We start from the raw sequence: 24,515 nt of genomic DNA, 5'->3' as shown, positions 1-24,515 counted from the left end.
GAGGGAGTGTGACAAGCGTGTTCCTGTTGTGCTGTACAAAGTTCTTTTGTGTGGTCAGTCGGCGGGAAGCCTTGGTGAGGAAAGGAATAAACGACGTCCGTCAGCCAACCAGCGGCACGAGTCTTCGTCTTTTATGTTGTGTTATGTTATTACACAGTACAGAGAGGGAGAGAGAGAGGATAACCGACCGCGAAGCAGACCGGTTACACCTGCACTGTAAAACCTTCCAAACCTACAGAACCAAAGATGCTGAGTGCCTCTGCCTCTTGTTCCCTTTGTAGATCCTGTATTTAAGTGCTCCTGAGTTCCCCAGTTCAGTCATTGTTGCTTGTCTCTGCTTTTGTTCCTGCTAATCATTTACCCTGCAAGGGTATTTTGCATTGCAGCCTAAATCTGGCTCATGTTTCCTCTTGTTGGTGTGATTGACATAATATGGTATAACTTGTTTTTCTCACTACCCACAGCTTTTTTCACATAGAAAAGGAAAACCAATAAGCCCTATTAATTTTAGTATTGTCTTCAGACTTACTGAAATTCTATGTTTATTGAAAATAGATGTAGCAGGTTTGGCATCATGTAGGGCAGGGGTGCCCAACTCCAGTCCTGGGGGGCCAGAGCCCTGTGTAGCTCAGTTCTTTCCCTGTTCCACCATAAATGATTCAGCTCAAGAGCTGTGTGGTAATTAGCACAGTTGAATCAGGAGAAACCCAAAAATGTGCAGGGCTATGGCTCTCCAGGACTGGAGTTGGGCACCCCTGATGTATGTAGGCAAAGGATATTTTGGGACAGGAAACACGCTCCTGTAATATTCTGCTCTGCCCCCCCCCCTCGTTCCCAACCTTCTCTACACATCCCCCACCTTAGATCTACTCAGATCTCTGCAACTCTGCTCTCACATTCATTGTACTGTTAAGAAACATCTATCCTCTCCACCCCTACTCTGTACATTTCCTCCATCAGCCTGAGGTCTTACCTCACTATGATATTTCCTTCACTCAGCTACTGGGAGCTACAATCAACTATCTCCTAATTCCAACTCCTCTCTGCAGTGCAACACCTTTGCTTTCAAATTCTGCCATTTTCAGAGATACACCTGTATTTAGCAAGTCTATAATTGTTAAAGGTTCAGGAAGGAAGACTTCTGTTTGTTATGTGATGGTTTATTTATCTGAATCATAAGTAGCTAACAGACTATTCAGAGCATGAATACCTTATACCCCTTATACTACAACTGTTTAACATAGATTTAAGCATGTCGATAACCAAGCTGTTAATAGGAAAAAAAATTACCAACTCAAAAACATAACAGAAATTATTTTGAATTATTGAAAAATATTCAATTCTAAAAATATATGCAAAAGTCAACATTGTTTAAAAAGTAGTTGAATAAGCAGAAAGATAACTAACAATTATGCATTTTCATGTTGCATAATGATTACAAAAAAAGGCCATTTCAAATAGTCACAGAAGCCCCTCCCCCACATCGCCATAGTCAATGATGTCAGCATTAGGCAGCCTCCCTTCTTTAGTGGACGACAGCTCGGTCTTGTGTCCGATAGGGTTACTGTGGTGGAGATCTTTCAGAGAGGCACACAAACACACAGAACGGTGGTTGAATGTGCACGTAGCTGTAATTGCTGATTGAGGAAATGGCAGCATGCTGTCATGTTTCACTAATTTTATGTATAATATTTCAACTACATTAATATAATTCACATATTTCAATATGTGAATCTTCCATACCCACAGCTAGAGGTGAGAAGTGAATGACAAAACCATTTGATTCCTTAAAAACAACAATATGTGTCTAAGTTTGGATGTATAAGGGTGATTCCTGTTTTGGGGCACATATTCATGTCCTCGTGTTTAACTGGCTCTTATTCTTTTATAAAATTAGACAAATCTTTATAACAAACCTATTTATTATGTGTTTAGGTGATTTCTATTGCTCTAACAAAGATAAATTACTATTTTTATCTTTTTACATCTCTTTAAAGCACCATTTCTCTGGAATATGCGCTCATTTTAGCATGTCCCAAATGCAATGTATTCAACTTCCTCAGTAAATATAAACTATAAAATTATGAAAACCAAAACTTATTCTTTATTATTTTGATAGACTAAGGTATACTACCTTTAGAGAAAGAAACAAATCTGGTGAAACTTATTTTGTTTTCTGTAATTATATAATATAATATATGTCCCCGCATTCGTTTTCCACCCTGTGGTCCTCTAGTTTCTTGGCTCCCTAAAAAGATTACAAATCCATACAGCCATTTACAGGAAGTGACATCATTTGTTTTTGGGGGGAAATTCAACTGGAAGACTAAGGTAAGCTTAAACTGTCACTCTCTTCTGTATTCTTCTCAATTTTATATTACAAACCGGTTTGAGGCACCCTTAAAATTCCACCCTGTTAGTATATATTATGGGAAATATTTATTGGAAAAAATATATTTTTTAAACATGTTAAAAATAGCTATTTAAATGCTGATCAGCTGTAGAGTGTGTGCTAGCTAAATGTTGCTCACTCAAAGAGCTAGAGCTAAATTAGCTAGAAATATTCCACCCTGTTAAGTTCCACCCTGTTAGGCTATGTATGGGATATGCAGCCTACTGAGTAGAAATTGTGTTGTTATTTTCATTAAAATGACTTGTAGCTTTATTATTTGAGTGTATTTCTTGTGTATGATAATGAATAATAATGGTATAATCAAAATGTATTATTATTATTATTATTGTATGAGTGTATTTCTTTCTTTATGTTACTACAGTGGTATTATTATTATTATCATTATTAGTTGTAGTAGTAGTATTGTTGTTGTGAATCTGAATCTACTTGTTAAGAGGCCGACTCGGTTCCACCCTGTTATATTCTATTCCACCCTGTTAGGCAATGATTTTAAAAAATATTCCAATCACAACAGTAAGTGTTTGGTATATTTGTATATTGTTTTGTTAAATGAGGTACATATAATGCATCTACATATACTTTTATTTCTAATTAATAAAATTCCTCATACAAGACAACAAAATGGGGACAAGAAATGCAGATTCCCTTATTCTGACATTGTACTCTTCATAAAAATAAAACTGTTAATACTACAAAAATGAAACTTTTATCATAGCAAAAGGGACACATTGTATCCCAGAAAAGTTCAGTATTGTTTGATTTGTACATTATTTAAACTCTGTGATTACCATGTACATGTCCCTAACAGGGTGGAAAACGTCTGGAGAAATATATACAAAAAACATCCCATAATTATAATATTTCCAACCCCTGAGCTTGGCAAACATGCATTCCTCATAGCTACGTATGGTAGAGTCCTGACAAAATGTTTAAACCATAAAATACAATCATTCCAATTTTCAGAAAACAGACAGCTAAATATGTGGTCCAAAACAGGAATCACCCATAACACTCGTTATGTAGTTATAAAACAGATATTTATGCTTATGTGTAAAAGCTCTTCATTAATAACAGTCAATGCAATTGGATGTTTGGGTTGAAATTATATCAAACTCAGTCTCATTGACCCCTTTAGAGCTGCTCACCTGGCTGAGAGGCTGGGTGATGTTTCACAGAGACATCATTGTAGTCACTGCTCTGGCTGACTGCGACATCATCATAGTCATGTGTCTGATCTGTGGGGGTGCCATTGTAGTACTCCAGTGTACCTACCCCATGAACCAGAAAGTCAAAGCAAAGAGATGAATGACAGTTCATATAAATGTGAAGTGTTAGAAGAGAAGAAACACACAATTTAAGCAGGGAAAACTGCATTGCTGAGCTGAGATAATCTCACCTTTCAAATTTTCTGGATTCTCTTTCTCGCAAATAAGGTCGACATGGTTTTCTGGGTCATATCCGGTGGCAGTCTTCTCTAAGTCACAAGAACAGAAGACACACAGCACATCAATGCCTGTTAGGAGACCAATCTCCTGAATTCTTATTTATTACATAAATGTTTTTTTAAGATGTTCTGCACCATCATTACTGAAGAGATTCCCTCCTTCCGCTTCCCCCACATCTTCATACCCTGAGGGCAGCTCATCTGGAAGGTCACTCCCTGACACCAGAAGAAGGGCTGGTCACACTTTTACATTCCTGGCAGATCTTTACCTGGCTACAGTTAAGGGGTGTTCAGCTAAATAAAAAGATACATTTCAGTGTGGAGACCTATCCTCTCAGAATTTACTGATATTCTAACTTCATGGACGAACCTGTATGTGGTGGTCATAAGTGCTTCACTATGTGTTCATAAGTGCTTCACTATGTGGTCATAAATACTTCACTACACTCACCTTTCTGACTGGCATCTTTTATCCTTTTGGTAAACCTGTAATCTATTTCCTCATAAATGGCTGGAGACAGCTGTTTATTTCTGTTTAGTTCTGTAAAGCATACAAACAGATATACCACTATGTAAAAAAGTGAGATCCTTACATATACTAGGTAGCCTTGGAACCCACCCCCACCCCCAGCAAGGAGTAGTCAGTTAACATGGATTCATTACAAATCTTTATGCTGTTCATTGTATACATTGGATCATTTCTGCCAAGAGAAGCCCATATATTAGGGTGACCAGATAATCCATGTCAGGGAGGACACTTTGAGCTACTTCAGGTTTTACAAACTACTTTCAAATTGAAAGGCTCCTGTGCTCGGCTAATTAGTTCAGCTCTTCTTGTGCTTTGACTGGTTTATTTCCTTGACTGAAAGACTCATCCAGCTGTTTCACATTAACATTAGTGACACATGCATGATTATAGGAGACTGACCAATCAACACACAGCAAGAACTCAGTGCTCAAGTGAAATCCAGGTCCGTTTAATTGAAATGGTAATTTACAATTCCTGTCCTGTGATTATCTGGTCACCCTACCATATATGACACTGACAATACTGCTGCAATTTGCATTTATATAATAGAATCAGGTATGTTTAGTCCAGGCAGGTTAAACCCATGTGTAACCTGAACATAGCTTGTGGGGGTGCCTGCAGTTGGCAAAGTCACCCCCCTCAGAAGATGGGACCCTAGATGTCCTGTGACACTAGTAGGATTGACCAGCCCTGCATTTATTACCTTTCCATAAACTGTATGTACTTATCTGTACTTGAACATCGCAGTTTCTTTTGTTTGCTCAGTTCCCCACCCCTCCCTGCTCAAATGCAGTCCTACCTCTTCTCAGGACCCAGTTCCTGTACAGCAGCCTAAACTGCAGCAGCAGAAGTACTGAGACCAGAAGGCCAATAACCACTGAGGACACTGTTGGGTCAGACTGGCTTGGTTTAAACTGAGTGACAGTGGGAGGTCCAGTGACATCTGGAATGATTTCTGTAACACCTGTTGGAATGATGATAGTAAGGCAGTGGTGGCCAATCTTATCCGCAAAGGGCCGGTGTGTACGCAGGTTTTTGGGATAACCTGTAGGTCAGCTGTTCAAACCCAGGTGTGAGGACTCTTCAGCCAATCAGTCCTCTAATTAGTGACCTAATTAGGGAGTTGCAGCGAAAACCTGCATACACACAAGCCCTTTTCGGATAAGATTGGCCACCCCTGTAGTAAGGGAAGGTAGATACATTTATAGAGTAGATACACTTACATTTAGATATAAATGGCACGCAGAAAATTGTTTTATAGTGTCAGTTTAAGGCAAAGAACACCTATTTCAGCTGCACATTTCTGCATATTAGCATCTATCCATTTTCTGTAACTGCTTATCCTATTCAGGGTCACAGGGGGTCCAGAGCCTATGGGCACAAGGCAGGGAACAACCCAGGATGCGGTGGCAAGCCATTGCAGGGCACACTCACACCTAGGGACAATTGGGTAACTCAAATTCACCTCAGCATGTTTTTGGACTGGGGGGGGGACTGAAGTACTCAGCGAGAACTCCACAATGACAACATTCAAACTCCAAACACATGGAGCCATGGCACAGACTTGAACTCTGGTCTCAGAGGTGTGAGGTCACAGTGCTGACTACTGCACCACCATGCTGCCCCAGCATAAATATCATGCACGTAAAATGTGTGCTTGACATACAATCACTTGATTTACCTAACTTTCTCTGTTTTGCAATTATAGCTTGGATAGTTGTGATCAATAAAGCACATAGGGTAGATATCCTTTGTAGCCTCACCTGCACAGGTGACCCCTGCATCCTGCCTGTGTGAGCAGTCACTCTGCTTCAGTGAGTAAGAGCAGTGCCATAGGTGCAGTTCACTGCCCTTGCAGTTCACCTCATCCAGCCAGATGGCGCCGTCACCCCTCCCGAACCGTCCGGCCCATTCTGCCCTAAGAGCCGGCCCACAGCCCAACTGCCTGCACACCACCATGGCGTCACGCACGTCCCAGGAGTCGCCACACACGGTTCCCCAGGAGCCGCTGTGATACACCTCCACCCTCCCAGAGCAAGTGTCTGCACCCTCTGTCAGTCTCAGGGGCGGGCGGTCTAGTGTGGACACAAGGGAGATGGAGGTTATTTGGAGCAAAATAGACAGCATGCACAGTACATCTAATACATAAATCATTTTCTTTTTTGGAACACATAGGTTAATAATTATACACCACAATTATCATTTCCTTATTTAATCTTTTTGTTTTCCTCTTGGTTTTAAAGAGTTTTTAAACATGTCTGAACTCAAATTTGCAAATCCATCAAGCCATAAACTTACTGTTACACAGAGTCTGATCAGAAGAAGCTTGGCAGTGCATGAAGTCTGGAGGAGATTTTGGTTTTTCAGAATCTACAAGAAATACGATGAAGAAAATAAAATTTCAGGGCCCGTATACACAAAACATTTTATCTTACAACTGAGAATACTCCTAAATTGCACTAAAAGTTTTTAACTAAGAGTTTTTTCCTAAAACATATTCACAAAGTGGCTGAGAGCAACTTTTAATTAATAAAAGAGTCCATTTCTAAGCTAAGAGTAAGACTCCATTGCTAAGACTGGCGTCGGTTCTCATGCATGAACTAGCCTGCAATAATCACAAGGATTGGTTGATGAGAGGCTGGTATGTGCTGGTGAAAATGTATGGCAATGGCAATGGCAATGGCAACTTTATTTATAATGCACTTTACACACAACGAAGTTAACCAAAGTGCTACAAGTGTATCAGAATAAGAATAAAAGCCAAAAATAAACTAAAATACATTACACATCTAAATTACATCTAAAATACATTACAATTAAAATAAATAGAATAAAATAAAAAATAAAAAAACAAATTAAAAATAAAAAAAACAAATTATAAAACAGCCTGCTAACAAACAGTAACAGGGAGCAGGCTTTTTATAACAATGTTATAAAAATGTATGCGCAATATCCCATAAACACAAATACAGTGGAAACCACTTATAGTGATCATGGTTATGGAGATCAACCACTTATATGGATCAAAATTCTTGGGACAGAATCATTCCTGTACAAATGCTGTTTATTAAATAAATTGCTTATTGTAGTCTGCTTACAGTGTTCATTTTTGGTCACACAGCAGCAAAACCTCATTAAGGTAAGTTTTATGTACAGTACTGTATTATAGCGTATTTAAATTATACACAGTTCCATAATTTGAAAAGCATTTGAAACAGCTGTACTGTATTTTAAACAAGTCAGTAAAATTTAGTACATGGCAAAACTGTTTTATTACCTTATACTAATGTAATAAATATACAAATGTCAATTAGATGACAATCTGCCTGAGACATAAAGAAAAGGAAAAACATTATTAAATTGGTTATAATGATCACTATAAGAGGTTTCCACTGTATATGATTGGGTTGTTTCTATTTGTTGGAGATTATTATTGCATCCCTCATAAGCTCCACAACAGTCATTATTCCATCCCGACTGAGACAATGTCATTTAAGTAATTCCGTGTTTGTTTAATGTTTCCATGGCATTCCAACGTAGATTGACAGCAGCCATTTTGCGACTCTTTGTGAATTGGTCTTAGCGACTTAGGAATCCTCTCGACTAATTTTTGGTTCAACCCAGATATCGGTGCCACTTTTAGCACTAAAAGGCTTTGTGAATAGGAGTCCTACATTTACAATTGACACACCCATTATTTTTAGGAGTTTCTCTTAAATAGGCAAGTTAGGAGCTACTTTTAGCCTTAAGATGCTTTGTGAATACCGGCCCTGGTCCATAATAATAAGACTCACGTGGTTGGTTGGACTGACTAACAAACAGTAACAGGGAGCAGGCTGAATTTATCTTCACCTGAGCAGCTTGTTCTGGCAGCTTCTGAGCAGCCATTTGGCCCTTTGGAGGATGATGGACACTGCCAGAGTGATGTGTCATGGGATCGACATTTTCCAAAGTCCAGCCCATTGAGGTCAGGATGAAGCCTGGACATTGTGTTAGTGACTGTCCCCTTGTCTCCACAGCCCAACTGGTGACAAATGACTGCAACTGTTGGTTGTTCCAGACCATCAAAGCACACACTTCCCCAGCTGCCATTGTAATAGACCTCTGTGTGCCCAGAACATCCTTCAGACAATCGTAGCACCTTGTGCTCTGCATGAAGGACACACAAAAAATATGAATTCTTTGTGCTGAGTGTAAAAGGACACAATGCCAATTCGTGTAGAATTGGATCGGCTTTACCTGAACACACAACACCCACATCCTGCTTGTGCCCACAGTCCTTCCTCCCCCATTCCACTGAGGGACAGTCCCACAGGGACGACTCGTTCCCCCCACAGCCCAGCTTGCTTAGCCAGATGGGTCCCGTCCCTGGGCCAAAGTAAGTGGGTACAGGGATCTGCCCACTGAGGGCTGTCCCACAATGGAGCTGCCGGCACACCACCTGAGCCTCGGGCAGACCCCAGGACTCATGGCACACAGTCCCCCAAGAGCCCCTGTGGAAGACCTCCAGCCTCCCTGCACAGTCACTGCCTCCCCCCACCAGCCTGAGGGACCTGTGATCTACCAGAGAAGACAACTATGAATTGCAGGAACAACTATGCAAGAAATACACCATATAACAACATACATCCTATGCAACAAGAGATACAAGTGCAAGTAAACTAATGGTCAGTGACAAATACAAAGTTTCTACAAGAGATCTAAAAAGATTCTTCCTGCTTTGAAAGTCATGTTAAAATTCAGGTCAAAATCTCTACCTCTTGTTTGCTTCCTTTATTGCTAGGAAATTGTTTCACATTAGGTAAATAAATGGGCTCAAAGCCAAACCCTGTGACGCTCCTAAAATAACGGTTGCCTTCCATTTTAGATGCTCAGTTCTGTACCCTTACATCAACTTGAGGTCTATTTGTCATTAGTCTTTTACAAAACTTGATTTGATTTGGTAATGTTCCAATCCTAATTTCCTGAATTAAATGGTTACAGACTTAGTATTGACTATTATCCAACCTGTTTATACATATGTGAAAAACTGGCATCCCTCCAAAATAGCTGTCACATATACTGCTGGAACAGATCGTGGTGTTGTGGTGAAACTCACTGGAGCAGACCATGGACACCTGGTCACTGGGGCGGCAGTTGAGGACATGTGGAGGTCTGCATTTCCCCAGGTGAGACTCAGTTCCTGAGCAGTGAAAGCCTGTCACACACTTGTCACTGTCCCCTGTCCTTGACAGGTATGATCTGTAGATATTTGTGGCAGAGCCACAGCCCAGCTGTCTGCAGACCACAGATGCATCCATGGAACTCCAGGACTCTTGGTGAACCTTCTGCCAGGTCTGGTTGTAGTAAACCTCCACCCAGCCCTCACAGTCACTCCCTCCAGACTGCAGCCTGACACCCCCATCAGAGGAAGAAGGGGTTGAACCTGTGAAAAAATTCAAACATGAAAAAAGACCCTAATAATGATGAAGAGCCTCCATACTATGGATATGTAGTGTAATTGCTATTTATGATGATATTTGCTCTGTCTCCCTGGACTATAACTGACTTGCCATTCCTCACCAGAGCAGATGACTCCCGCATCCTCTCCATGAGAACATGCTGTTCGTCTCCATGGGGACACAGCACACTGGGAGAGGCGAGTCTCATTCCCCTGACAATGAAACACATCGGGCCAGATGGGCCCAGTGCCCCCCCCAAACCAGGCCTGTCCCAGGGCAGCCACAGCGCTCCCACATTCCAGCTGTTGGCACAGGACAGTGGCAGCTCTCATGTCCCATGATGCATCACACAGTGTTCCCCATGTTCCATTGTACCTCATCTCCACTCTACCAGAGCAGAGATCAGGACCATCCCTCAGCCTGAACCTTGAGTATCCTAGGAGCAGCACAATGAAAGAGAGAAAAGAATAAAGATAAGACCCTGAAACTTCCCTCAGATCATAATAACACAGTGAGGGTGTTTCAGCGCAATGATACTCTTACCAGAACACACCAGGCCCACATCATTCTCATGGCGGCAGGTCTTGTTATGTATCAATTTGGGACAAAAAACAAGATGAGACTCGTTTCCCTGACACTGAAACTCCTCAGACCACATCCCTCCCTCTCCCTGACCAAAGGCAGCTCCCTCCAGCAGCTGTGCAGGTTCCCCACAGCCTAGTGATCTACAGACGACCTCAGCGTCCTGCCAGTCAAAGTCAGCGTCACACACTGAGCCCCAGGATTTTCCGTGCTGAATCTCCACTCTCCCAGAACACATGTGACTTCCTCCTATTAACTGAATCCCTCGATGGCCTGAGGTGAAATAGATTTCAATTATATCTCTTAATTTAACACACCTGTACAAGCAACCCTTAATAATCACAATTTTAAATTCAAGTTGAAGGTTTATTAAGATCATTGTTGTCACGTTCCAAACACAGAGGAGTTCAGAGCAGGCATGAGGGCAAAACGATAAGTTTAAGGAATGGGAACAGGGCAAACAAACATAAACCACGTGGGGTCAAACAAAGGGGCAAAACTGCCAATAGGGGAAACTGCTGGAGCACACACTAGGGTAACATCAATGACCAGACTAGGGAGCACAAGACTGGGAGACACTTTATACACCACTAACAAGGGATCAGACGAGGGGCAGCTGGAGTAAGTCACACGAGGGCTGAAACGAGAGGTAAGACAAATTAATAACTGGGAAAAGAACAAGGTGGCAGGAATGCAGGGTGTGACAACTGTAATCTATAAACAGGTTCTCTTTTTCTCCTTTCATCATTAGGAAAAGTCTGGATCTATCTGGAAACACACATGAATAAACTGTATGTGATAGACAAAGCAGAATGTGAACGGTGAACCTTATGCTGTACGAGTTTACTCCTACCTGTGAAAACTATTGCATGGAAGACTAGGGGAAGGAACTTGATTTCACTAAAAACATCCATTTTACATTCCATTAAATTAGCTTCTGATCCATTACAGAGATCTTCACCTAGTAATATATTATCAAAATTAGGTGAATATTCACTTGTTTGGAAAAAATCCAAGGATCCACAGCCCAGCTGTCTACCTACTACTGCAATCAGTTTTTTAATAGTATCCAGATCAGTAGGTGCTGCTGGTGTCCACCACTTGCCCCATCGATATATCTGCTCTATGCCAGCACAGGGACTGCCTCCACCCACCATTTTTAAATCAACATGTCCTAAAGAAGATGTTAGAGGCAAAGCATCAATTATAGACAAAACACTCTAAGCTAAGACTGATCATCTTAAGAAATCTCATTGTAACCCTTACAAGATATATGAACATCAACAAATCCTCTTTTGATCTTAGGACATACTGTATTTGTATATGTTTTTATTATAGGCCAGGTAAAATCACAACCTACATACTGATTAGAACACCAGACTCCTATTAACCTTATGTACTTTTATAGATTGCTGGCAGTGTTACAAATGTACTTATTTGAAGTACTTTTGGCTTTATATACATTTTCTGTTAAATTACTAAAAGTTAAATTGTCAGCTAAGTGCACTACTCTTAGAACTAAGTATCAAATATGAAATATTTAAAAATCACCTGTACAGGTTAGTCCCACAGCATGTCCATGTGTACAGTTTTGTCCTGATCTAACTGACATGAGACATTCATGGAGGAAGGACTCATGTCCTTCACAATGGAAGTCTTTGTACCAGATGGGACCTTCTCCTTCACCAAAATGGGCCCCCTTGTGTAGAGCTGAAGGAGCCCCACAGTCCAGCTCCCTACAGACAACCTCAGCATCTTGCCAGTCAAAGTTATCATCACACACTGTGGCCCAGGACTGATGGAGCTTCACCTCCAGCCTCCCAGAGCAGCGATCAGCTCCACCCACAAGCCTCACATGATCTGCAATAGTGAAATGCATATGGTTACGCTCTAAAAGTTGGTAAGTGAACCGATGGACACTGACAGAAATCTTAGTAAACATCAAAAATGTATTAACATGTGAGAATCTGTTAAGTAACAATAGACACTGGATAAATGTTTTGGTTAAAATATTTAGTATTAAATTTAAAAGCAAGTCCAAAACCAGAGAAGCTTACTACACAACAAAAACCTATTAACATATTAGGAACCATGTCACTCACCTGAACATATAATTCCAGCATCAAAAATGTGCAGAAAATCTGTGTATCTGAAATCCTGTGATCTACACTCCCTCAGTGCAGACTCTGACCCACTGCAGGAAACATCTCTCAGCAACACCCTTCTAGAACCTTCTCCAAAGTGAGCTCTTATAGGTGCCAATACAGCAGTTCCACAGCCCAGCTGTCTACACACCACTGATGCATCATCAAGGTCCCAGTCATACTGGGCTATAGTCCCCCACTCTCCCCAGCGATACACCTCCACTCTCCCAGAACAAGGACTGCTTCCATTCACCAGCCTCAGGTCCTCAGGCCCTGTTAGGACACAGCCGAGCTGCTAAGACACTTCAGAAGGATCATTGTTCTAATGTTAATGTATTAATAATACTGCTGGTTACCTGTACAGATCAATCTGATATTGCTGTTCTTTTCACAGTTCTGTTCTGATTTTGCTGATGTGAAACATTCATGTAGAAACAACTCCTCTCCATCACAGTGGAAGCCTTTAGACCAGATGGGACCTTCTCCTTGATCAGACTGGGCCCCCTTGTGTAGAGCTGAAGGAGCCCCACAGTCTAGCTCCCTACAGACAACCTCAGCATCCTGCCAGTCAAAGTTACCATCACACACTGTGGCCCAGGACTGACTGAACTTCACCTCCAGCCACCCAGAGCAGCGATCAGCTCCACCCACAAGCCTCACATGATCTGCAATCAGATAATTAAGACTGAAACTCTAAAGAAATAATTTTACAAAATTATTATCAAAATTATTAACAATGAGATTAGCATGTAATGTCATATATTTTAAATACGTATGAAATCTGACACCAAAATTTACAATTAAATTATATGGATATAAGAAGAACCTTTCCTTTTAATAGAACCCCGTTAAATGTAGATGTCAAACCTGAGCAGATGACTGCAGCATCCAGTGTGTGCGGTAAGTAATGCTCTCTGCCATCCAGTGATCCACACTCCCTCAGTGCAGACTCTGACCCACTGCAGGAAACATCACCTAGAACCATCCGCCCAGAACCTTCTCCAAAGTGAGCTGCGCCTGGTACAGATACAGCAGAGCCACAGCCCAGCTGTCTACACACCACCATGGCATCATTCATGTCCCAGTTACGCTGATAAACGGTCCCCCACTCGCCCCAGCGAAACACCTCCACTCTCCCAGAACAAGGGCTGCTTCCATTCACCAGCCTCACATCAGCAGGCTCTGTGAAGACACAGGAGATAGTTATGTCCTATATTACTGGCTAATAACATTTAATTCCATAAACAGAGAAAAGAACAATGATGATATACCATATTTAATTTAAAAAAAGCTAAATTGAACCATTAGAATGGGCAATGACAATATGTCATATTTCATTTTTTTTTTAATAATTAATTGATTAACCAATAATAACTGATCCTGGACAGGTATTTATGGCCCTGTATATATAATTCAAATGCACCGGTATATTACCTGAACATTTCAGTGTTACAGTATGACTTGTACAGTTCTGTTCTGGTCTCATTGCAGTGACACATTCATGGAGGAAGGACTCCTGTCCTTCACAGTGGAAGTCTTTAGACCATATGGTACCTTCTCCTTCACCAAAATGGGTCCCCTCTATATATAGGTCTGAAGGAGCCCCACAGTCTAGCTCCCTACAAACAACTTCAGCATCCTGCCAGTCAAAGTTATCATCACATACTATAGCCCAGGTATCTCCATCTTTAATCTCCACTCTCCCAGAGCACTTCTGAGGTCCCCCCATAAGCTGGACCATGGAGTAACCTACCAAGGAAGAACCCATATATGTTTAGTTTATTTATTCAAATCATGGCATGAATATAAATTGGTTTCTTAAAGTGTGACACGTAAGAAAAGGGGTTCAATTATAATGATCTGAAGCGCACAGTCTGAGGCGCATGGTCCAGTTGCATTGGACAACCCGCTCTTGCTAGTTTAATGGTGGAAAATTGTCCCTGTGTCATACGCATGGTCCAAAAGGGAGGTACTTAGTCTTGTAATTACTCAAGGGTTTGTTTGGGGGGTAACATGCTATAACCAATCAAAGTGTCATCTGTCATTAGTGCGCTTGCACCTTGGTGGATTGGTATTATAACTGCGGATTTGCCAGGTAGTAGAAAGACGTGCTTCTCTGCAGAGGAAACTGATCTGCTCATGAGTGAAATGTAAGGGCACAAGCAGATCATCTACAGCAACAGCAGAATTTCACCTAAGCAGAGGTCTGCAATCCTATGGACCCATGGCAATAGAGTGACTCATGGGATCCCCCAAAAAGAATTTAAAAGTATTTCTCACGTGTTGTTTGTTATATTTTGTTTGTATGATTAATGTTCCTGAGTGAACATAAAGTTAAATTAAAAGTTTCATCAAATACAAGCAAAATAAGGCTACTCTGCCAAATTTGGTTTTTACACAGCCAGCCTATCCTGCAACTTTTGGAACGACGTTAGTGTTTTGAAACTTCACCACATTTTCCGTTTGACACGCCCATGGGCCTCAGATGGGTACAGGTCGTTTGCTTTGCTATTTAAACAATGAGGGCTCTGACTGGGAAAAAGCCAACTGCATCAGGCTCATGCTTGCAAAGACACTTACATCACACCTAGTTGTGCTTTGCCTGGGTGTAATTTATATGGTTGTTTCATTTATGCCTTTAAAATTTTTCCTAGTATTGATTGAGCAAAGTGTTTTATTAAAAACTTTATGCAAGTATTACATTTGTAACAATGGTTTCTTACCTGTACAGGTCACTCCAGCATCAAGTATATGAGGATGTCGAATAAATTTTGAAATAGGAGCGGCCTCTTGAGAAGGACACAGAGACAGTTTTGGCTCTGATCCATTGCAGGAAACCAGAGAAATTAGTTCCATCCCAGAACCTTCTCCAAAGTGAGCTCTACCAGGAGTGGCAACAGCAGACCCACAGCCCAGCTCTCTACACACCACTGTAGCGTCATTCATGTCCCAACCAAACTGCATTATTGTTCCCCACTGTCCTCCACGATTCACCTCTACTGTCCCAGCACAGGGACTCCCTCCTTTCACCAATCTCAACTCATCATGTCCTGTAGGTAGAAATATCAGTCATTGGGTATTTTATCCTCACAGACTCTAGTGCTCTGCATTCAGACAGTCAGGGACACACAACAGGTAGAATGGAGAACTATTCAAGTATTCAAGTACAGTCATACCTCGGCTCACAAGCTTATTTTGTTTGAGGACTCTGAAAAGTTCGCGACCTGAATCATTTTCCCATTTTAAATAATGTAAATACAAATAATTTGTTCAAACTTCAGAAACACTGATTTTTTTCATTTTTTATGATTTTCTGTGACCAACAATATAGACTTTAATTAAAATAACCTTAAAGAGCAAAAAAGGGAAAGAGAGAACATACGTTTATGAAAGGCGGTCCAATACACAACTGAGCATGCGCTTGTTGGCAGGCTGGTCACTTGAAAGACGCCAAAACACGGAAAAGAACCACAAAACATCCTCCCAAAAAGCTAAACAATTAACATTAAAAGACTGAGTAGCAGTAAAAAACAATACAGTAATTTCAAGAATGTGATTTTTTAAATTATACTGTACATTATTTTCATATGGATAAAAAATTTCTGTACATTTCGTGATGCCGCGCGTTGTATGGCAATGAACTTCTTTGTTTGTACTGTAAACAAACAACACGCAGTTGCCACTATGTGTGAATGGAGAGTATAACACTTAAATCGGAGTTACTTAATAATTTATGTTATTAATGAAATACTGTAATTTTATGTATGTATGTATACCACTATAACAGAACGTTCTCTCTCTATTTTTTTCTTTTGTTAGATATTCGACCTCTGAAGAGATATAGTAAAGACATACATCTACAACAAGTTTTTTATACATTCCACAACCATTCTTGGACATAATGTACACTTCTTTGTGTTTTGGGTGGTTCTTTGAGGCGTTTTTTTTCCCCAGCCTGAAACACGGTTCGCGAACCAGTACAAAAAATGTGCAGGTCTACAGGAACTACAGGAAACATCTGACCTAAATAATAGGCTAAACGTCTGACCTCTGTAATTGTAAACAAAGGTTTCTGTACCAAATATTAAGTTCTATTTTTCTATTGTATCAAATACTTATTTCATGCAATAAAATGCAAATTAATTATTGTAACATCATACAATGTGATTTTCTGGATTTTTTTTTAGATTCTGTCTCTCACAGTTGAGGTGTACCAACGTTGAAAATCACAGATCTCTCCATTCTTTGAAAGTGGGAAAACTTGAAAAATCGGCAGTGGATCAAATACTTATTTTCCCCACTGTAATGGTGATGCCACATTACAGTATATTTTGGTCAATATTAACTTGATAATAAGTTTTAACACTTCTCTACAGGAAGTCACCATTTAATGAGGACAAACCAGTGTTCGTTATTAAGGCGTGGAGACACTGACTTTCACTCTGAGCTCTGACACTTGCTGTGTAAGTTTCCAACACCCAAGTGAAGACTCAGCCCCTCCCCAGCCTCAACCCCACCAATCACACGCAACCCCCACCAGCCTTAACCCCATCAATCACACTCAGCTTTGCCTTATTAGGTACAGGGCAGGACACTCTCTTATACTTCAAACGGGAACAACGACTAATAAAAAGATGTTACTGAAAACTTCTCCATATATAACAAGTACACACCACTGATTCTTCCGCAGACATCTCATGCAATTTGAATGCACAGCCCAATAGAAGTAAAAGAGATGAAATAGCAAAGATGTAACTAAGATACTGGCAGAAAAGGAATTATAATATAAATTACAAAAGAATTACACTCAGATGCTCAGTGGAATTACTGAATGTTAGAAATACGAATGTTTAATAAGAAAGCAGACACAGACGTTGAATTGCAGGCTCAATCAACATGGAACATTTTTATATGCTTTACAAACACCTCAGACACTAAACACAAACTGCCATCACACAGCTATGACAAAATAGATACAAAGCTCCATAGTCCACCTGGAGTAACACTTTCTATGAATGCCATGTCTATAACAATCTATAATCAAATTAATAATACATCATAATGCATTCATATAGCATTATTAATGTAACTAAAATATTTATAAAAAAGGTATAAGGCATAATAGTGTTGATTATAATACTTCATAAGCTCATGTGAAGCTCTTATCTATAATGCAATAATAATACCTTCATAATGCATTATAATGATCTGCATAAAAATTAAGGATGCTTTGTACTGCATTATAAAGGTATTTATAATGCAGTAATGATGAGAGCTTATATCCACGCTTTTTAAGTATTCAACGTTATAATTCCTTATGCCTTTTTAGAAATATTTCTAGCCATATTTATAATGTCTTATGAATGAATTATGTGTTATGAATGTTTTCACAGATTCTTATAGGTATGGCATTCATAGAATATGCTACCAAAAACAACGTTGCACTATTAACTGGCTAGTAGCAAAAATCCTTCAGTTTCACCCCTGCCTACATTCATCTAAGGCTGGAAGAACAGTCATTAAAATCATAGAAAATTAAACCAGGACTAAAGATAAGCAAGTTGATGGATATTCGATAACTCTGTTCATTCAAATCAAACTGGACTAAACTTACAGTCCATGTTACATATCTATTTTTAAAAACAAAGAATAAAACACAGACTGACACTTCATGTTCTGCATTAGAAATTACAGATAAACTAAATTATTTCTCTTTTTGACTATGGCCAAACTGCAGAAATCTAACATTCAGCTTTTTAATAAGAAAGTATACATAAAAATGAGAAATGTCTGAATGATGACAGTCTAAATGAAGTGTACCTCCATAGAAAAGTGATTTATATGGCCTATCATAGACTATAAAGACCTAATTTGACTGTTAATCAGCAACCACTAATTTTGACCAGAAAATCTTTGGACTCCTACCTGCTGAGAAGAGCAGAGGCAGCACAGAAAGGAAGACTAGGAGTAGGCAGCTCCTCATGTTTATCAGGGCAGATCAACCTACTCCTGTGTGATGTGGAGATGCCAACCTTCACCCTGAGCTCCCTGAGCTCTGACAGCTTCTGCTGAAGGTTTCAGCACCAAGTGAAGGCTCAGCCCCAACCAGCCTGAAGCACACCAATCACACTCAGCTTTGCCTTATTAGACAATGGGCAGGAAACTCTAACAGTTCAAACAAAAATAATGACAAATCAGAAGATACTGCTGTAGATATCTCCATATATACTGAGAATGTGTTTACTTCCACTCCTACAACCTGAAGACGTGACCAGATACTGATAAAACACAAAGAGAGGAAAAGACAGAGGAATGGCTGTAAGGTTAAATATAAATTACACAGAATCAGATACATAATGATTTATATGGAGCCAAAAATGAAAATGCTTTTACATTTGCATGCACATCAGAATTTCACATGCACACACGAAAGCAAGTTGTGTGCACGCGAAATTATCTCATGCACACGAGAAAGTAAGAGCATTTTAATTTTTTGCACAGGTCTCTTAAGGGGCTCCATAGATTTACGTACCTGATGATTCCTAATGATCTTACACGTTTAACATATTTTTAAAATCCAGTTTAATTGTTCACAAAATATTTCTGCTGACTTCAAACAACAAAATGGTGCTTCTCAATTTGCCCTGTTCTTATTCATATGATTGACGCATACTGATTATTAGATTAGTCAAAGTCAGAATGTTACAGACTCAGAATCCTCTTCTTTTTAAGATATTTATTGAACCCTTCAATGATATATGAAGGTAATGACAGTTCAAAGTCAGGCTAGACAGCTCCCTCCAGTGGTCTGGGGAAGCATCCATAAAGATTTGGTCCAGTGGACCCACCCATATTCTGCCTGCTAGCCCTGGACAGAGTCATGGAGGGTCTGCAGCCTATCCCAGCCAGTATGGAGCACAATGCAGGGGAACAAATTTTACGGGATGCCAACCCACCACAGGGCATACAAATGCACACACACTAACATTCACACTGGCCCAAAATTGTACCATAGATATTTTCACCCCTCCATCTATTCATTCATCTTCTATAGGGTCATGGTGAGTTAGAGCTAATCTAAGGAAACACTGGGCAAATGGCAGCTTACACACTGGTAATTAGCACAAGGAGCTGAATCAGGGTAAATGAGGGTAAACCAAAAACTGTGCAGGGCTCTGGCCCTCCAGGACTACAGCTTGACACCCCTGCTCTGGAGGCTGTGGCCACCTTTCAGGTAGTCTGACATGCCTTGACATTGTTATATATTTCACCAATCTAAAAAACACATATTCCAAAGTGCTGCATATGGTTTTATTTAGCACAAATTCAGCACCAATAATCTGACACCATTTCAAATGTCTATTTTTTGTTTAAATCAATTGTAAGCACACCTTTTCCAAAAACCTGTTTTCATAGGTGCTGAGACATCGCAAAACAACGCATTAATAAAATTATCATGTCTTTGGACCCTGGGAGAGGAAAGAGGATACCCAGAATAAACCATCACAAACAGGGACACACAACGACCTGGGCCGGGAATCAACCCCACAGCCCTGGAAGTGTGAGACCACAAACCTACAAGCTACATATTGCTACAAATGAAAGCATTTGCTAAGCAAAAATAATAGTGTAACAACATGACAGACATTCCATGTTGCCTGAGCACATTTACTCTCTAAATGACGTGACTCTGTCTATGTGAAGGTGGCATTTACAGCATCTCAGTGGACAGAGCAGAACCTGTCACTGCAGAGGAGCAGGTCATGCTCTCACTGTGGCTTCTGAGCAGATGAACCACCCACCATGCTGTGCATTCTCCTCTGATCTCTGCAGCTTCTCCTCTCTCTCTCACTTTCCTGTGCATCATAGAGCTAAGGGTCGTCTTTCCTCCCCACGCCTCCACTCTGTGCTTCCTCCCCTTAAGTCTGCGGTCTTACGCTGCCTAACGGCACCATGTACATTCTCTCAGCTACCAGGGGCTACCATCCACTATCTCTCGCTTCCATCTCTTAGCTCTCTGTAGTGCAATGTCTCTTTGCTTGTTACAATTTCTCTGCATTTTTGAGAGATACACATGTGGTGAGCAAGTCTATAATTCTTAGCGCTTCAAAAGTGAAGATTTATTTCATGTAAAAGTTTATCTGAAACTTAAGTAAAAATAATGGCTACTCAGCGCAGGAACAATTTATACCCCTGCTTCCTCCACAGTATAGCCTGGATCTATGCATGTTAGCTGAAGTTGTCCATCACTGATTTCATGTACACTCATTTTGAACAACATTACCTCTACAAGAAGTTAAAGCTGATTTTATTGCAGCACCTCTTCAGAAGTAGATTTTAGCATGCTTTACAGTGACAGGAAACATATGAAGTTTGCCGCGTTATTAGAAAGTTCCTCCTAAGTAATTAAACACTGCTCTGGCTGGCCTTTTATTCTGTATTTGTAAACAGAGTCTGATGGATTTTATTATGAAAATAAACTACAATCCATATATTTGCTGTTTGTGTACTGGACACATCAGCCTGTCATCGCTAAGCAGTGACACTGAAAACTTCCTGAGTCCTGACTGTGAATGACAGACTTTCTCGCCCACTGTCCTCTCCTGCTTTCTGCAGTACCGCATGTGACGATTTCCCCCTTTCATCTTCAGGTATCTGCCTTTAAAATATATCTGTGGTGAGCTATGTGCTAAATATGCTGTAAATCCCTTTAAAAGCAACATGGGTGCTTAAAAACCTTAATAAGTCATGCTACAACATTAGCTATCAATGTATATTTAAAGAACATTGGTGTGTAAAATATATAACATATTTTACACTCATTAACAGCCAGAGATACCAAACGCATGCACAGGAATAACACACCACACTTAAAACAGCAATTGGGTAAAAAAAAAATACTGCTAATGTGAAGCAAAAGTAATTACAAACTGGCTACAAATATACATATATCACCAGATCCTTTGATATTGTTTCAAAAGTCCACTCAAGTGTTCTATTGTACAAATGGACGATTCAATGTCCTCACCACCTCTGCGATAAAGATGTTCTTACTGCACTGTGAAATGGGATAGGGCATGTAAATTGTTAAATCCAAATGAGGATTTTACATGTTCTGCGGCCAGGACGGAATCCGCATCGTGCCTCCTGAATCCGACAAAACCCGCGATGCATCGATCTGCCCGGTGTTACAATACGAATCGAAAGCCAAATGAAGTGAAAGTAAGCCTCGCTAAATGAGTCCCCCTGCTGGCGCAATCGCGTCATGGCATTCAGCTGCACATCATTTAAGGTGGGCTGGAAAATCTGAATAAGTAGCTGCAAATAAGGAAGCAACTTCAGCCTCATTGAATTTAGCTTGTTTTGAATGGGGGTGCAGTGAAAAATATTGGGGGGCATATTGTCAAAAAAAATTATCCATCCATCCATCTCCTACTGCTTTTCCGGGTCGGGTCGCGGGGGCAGCAGTCTAAGCAGGGAAACCCAGACTTCCCTCTGCCCAGCCACTTCCTCCAGCTCCTCCGGGGGAATCCCAAGGCGTTCCCAGGCCAGCCGAGAAACATAGTCTCTCCAGCGTGTCCTGCGTTTTCAAAAAAATTTACAAAAAAACTAATTATATATATTTCTCCAATTGGTTATAGTCAGTGGCGTGCACAGACATTTTGGGGGGCAAGTGCTCCAGGGGGAAAAAAGGGCACTTTTTGCATATGTGGAAAACCTTTTCTTTTTATAATAAAAAAAACGCACAGGTTAAATGCAATTTGACTTTTATTTCAAAACATTCTCTAAAAATAGACCAAAATGTATGAGAACGAATAAGACTGACTGTGGTCATTACAAGAACAGGGCAGAATGGTCGTTTTCACAGGCAATTGGGAACTGCCTATTTTTCCTTTAGCAAATTAATGTGTTAATGTTGCCAATATGTTACGCCAAAAAAAATTAACATGTCTAACCAGTGCTTCTCAAAACTTTTAACATGCACCCCCAACACCGTACCCTTCAAACTACCAATAACAACGTCACTGTTCTGTCACAATCAGGTCACAACACAGTGCGTAAATGTCTGCGAGCATCGCTGAGTCAGTAACAACCAGTTAGGCTAAAGACTGCATCTTTAGACAGTTGGACGGTGTTCTAACTTTCTCACAGGAGACACCTACTAAAGACAGTCAAAGACATTAATTTCAATCTTACCAAAGTAGGACAGTAGTTGACGTTAGTTATGGAAAGGCTAATCCACAAAAACGGAGAAACGTCCATAATTCTATTATTCATAATCATGTCAAGGTTTTAGGTTTTTCTGCAGTTCCATCTCTAAAAAGTGTGATGTCTTCCCGTCACTGACTTCAGTTTGAAAACTTTGTATTTATTCACAGATTTCCGTGAGATCATCCTAAAATTTGTAACGAAAAATGGGCTCAAAAGAGCCCTCTGCCTAACGGCATGTAGCCTATAGCATAACGTGATATTTTCAATAGTGTATGCAAAAAGGTCGGAATTGATGGAGAGTGGGGTTGCCTAAATGGTTTAGGTTACATTTTAAATGTGTCGTTTTTTTGTTTATCCATATGGATGGATGGAGGGGGCAAGCTGGCAAAGTTTGTCATGTGCAGTTTCTGACAGGCTACTTCACAACAAAACAATTGCAGGTTGGTCTTAGAGGGCAAACAGAATAATTTCACTCGATTCATGGGTTACCTGACTGGTTGGGAAGGGAAAGAGCTGCCGTGTTGTCCGCCGTGGCTCCCAGTCGCTATAGTTAGCCTACTATGCCTACTCCAAGTAGTCCTATGTCATGCCGCTGCTACACGCCTCACAACAAATGAACTGCAAGCGTGTTCACGTGACACGGTGACACTGAAAAAGCGACAGGGTTCGGGTGTCTTTGAAGAAGGGGCACAAATCAAGCCATTATTTTCACACCTTTTTAAATCGCGCAGCTTTAAAAAAAAAAAAAAAATCACGTCTTTCAAAAGGGCACTTTTTTGGACTGAGGGCAAAAGGGCAAGTGCTTCAGCACCACCTCGTCTCTATCTGTGCACGCCAGTGGTTATAGTGTTACTAGTATGTTTTAAATAAATGTCATTTTTAGATTTTATTTGGTTCTTTCATTGGGTTAAATTAATGTATTCACTTTAGACCACTGTTTTTGAAACTATATGTTTGCAAATGTTTTAAAAAGGTATGTTTTTATTAATTATAAAATCATATACATTTAGCTTGATAGCGTAATCGACACGTTAGATTATTAATGTACATTTACATTAATACATTGTATTTATTATAAATGTATATTTAGCTTGGTTGCAACCTATTTGCTTAACATGCAGGATTATAATAATTTTTACCTTAAGTCGATATTAGGGATTTTGCTTTACCAATATATGCATTTAATTGCAGACCTAGGCCTATTTATGAATGAACTTTTATATTTATGAATATAAAGGTTTATGAATTTATGAATTTCCCCACGGGGATTAATAAAGTGTAAATTATTATTATTATTATTATTATTATTATTCATATTACATGTAATCAGGACATGCCTTTTTAAAAGCTTTCGTAATCGTAGTTTATTTTATTGATAAAAATGCTTGCTGGCACTATCATGCTAAATATAGGCTACATCAATCTAATAAAACGTTGTTACATTAAGCTAAATGTAAACGCTTTTAAAATAATTAATAAAAACACACCTTTTTAAAACATTCGTTGTGTAGGCCTATTTTATTAATGCTTGCTGCTGCTATTGAGCTAAATATACTTTGATAGTATAACCACCATATTATAATAAATTATCAAGCTACGTGTAACTGAGGAGGAAGGGTAGGAGAGTGGAAGTGAGTGTAGGAACTTTGAATGTATGCTGTGTGTGCAGGTGCAAATATGGTGTATACTGGAAAAGCATCATAAAATGTACTGGAGCCCTTGCTGCTGGAAAAGAGGCTTCGTTGTGGTC

General features: G+C 40.0%; 2 protein-coding genes across 2 annotated transcripts; both read right to left on the bottom strand.

The window, feature by feature from the left end:
- Nucleotides 1–1,387: 1,387 nt before the first annotated feature.
- On the bottom strand, nucleotides 1,388–8,508 carry LOC140593346 (antigen WC1.1-like). Its single transcript, XM_072717763.1, has 9 exons — nucleotides 8,239–8,508; nucleotides 6,685–6,756; nucleotides 6,150–6,461; nucleotides 5,186–5,350; nucleotides 4,309–4,398; nucleotides 3,993–4,073; nucleotides 3,810–3,887; nucleotides 3,559–3,681; nucleotides 1,388–1,577 (listed from the first exon to the last, which is right to left on the bottom strand). Exons 1-9 carry the CDS (start codon nucleotides 8,372–8,374, stop codon nucleotides 1,462–1,464), a joined length of 1,173 nt encoding a protein of 390 aa, XP_072573864.1. The 5' UTR covers nucleotides 8,375–8,508; the 3' UTR covers nucleotides 1,388–1,461.
- Nucleotides 8,509–8,510: 2 nt separating this feature from the next.
- LOC111858570 (scavenger receptor cysteine-rich type 1 protein M130-like) lies at nucleotides 8,511–18,617 on the bottom strand. Its single transcript, XM_072717052.1, has 11 exons — nucleotides 18,479–18,617; nucleotides 13,421–13,735; nucleotides 12,910–13,218; nucleotides 12,512–12,826; nucleotides 11,961–12,269; nucleotides 11,263–11,583; nucleotides 10,371–10,682; nucleotides 9,949–10,263; nucleotides 9,485–9,811; nucleotides 8,700–8,946; nucleotides 8,511–8,535 (listed from the first exon to the last, which is right to left on the bottom strand). The coding sequence occupies exons 1-11, from the start codon at nucleotides 18,534–18,536 to the stop codon at nucleotides 8,511–8,513; spliced, it is 2,853 nt and encodes a 950-aa protein (XP_072573153.1). The 5' UTR covers nucleotides 18,537–18,617.
- Nucleotides 18,618–24,515: the final 5,898 nt, after the last annotated feature.

The sequence above is a fragment of the Paramormyrops kingsleyae genome, chromosome 10, assembly GCF_048594095.1.
Source record: "Paramormyrops kingsleyae isolate MSU_618 chromosome 10, PKINGS_0.4, whole genome shotgun sequence".
In the NCBI taxonomy this organism is placed as follows: domain Eukaryota; kingdom Metazoa; phylum Chordata; class Actinopteri; order Osteoglossiformes; family Mormyridae; genus Paramormyrops; species Paramormyrops kingsleyae.
This window is presented reverse-complemented; position numbering and strand designations above follow the sequence as displayed.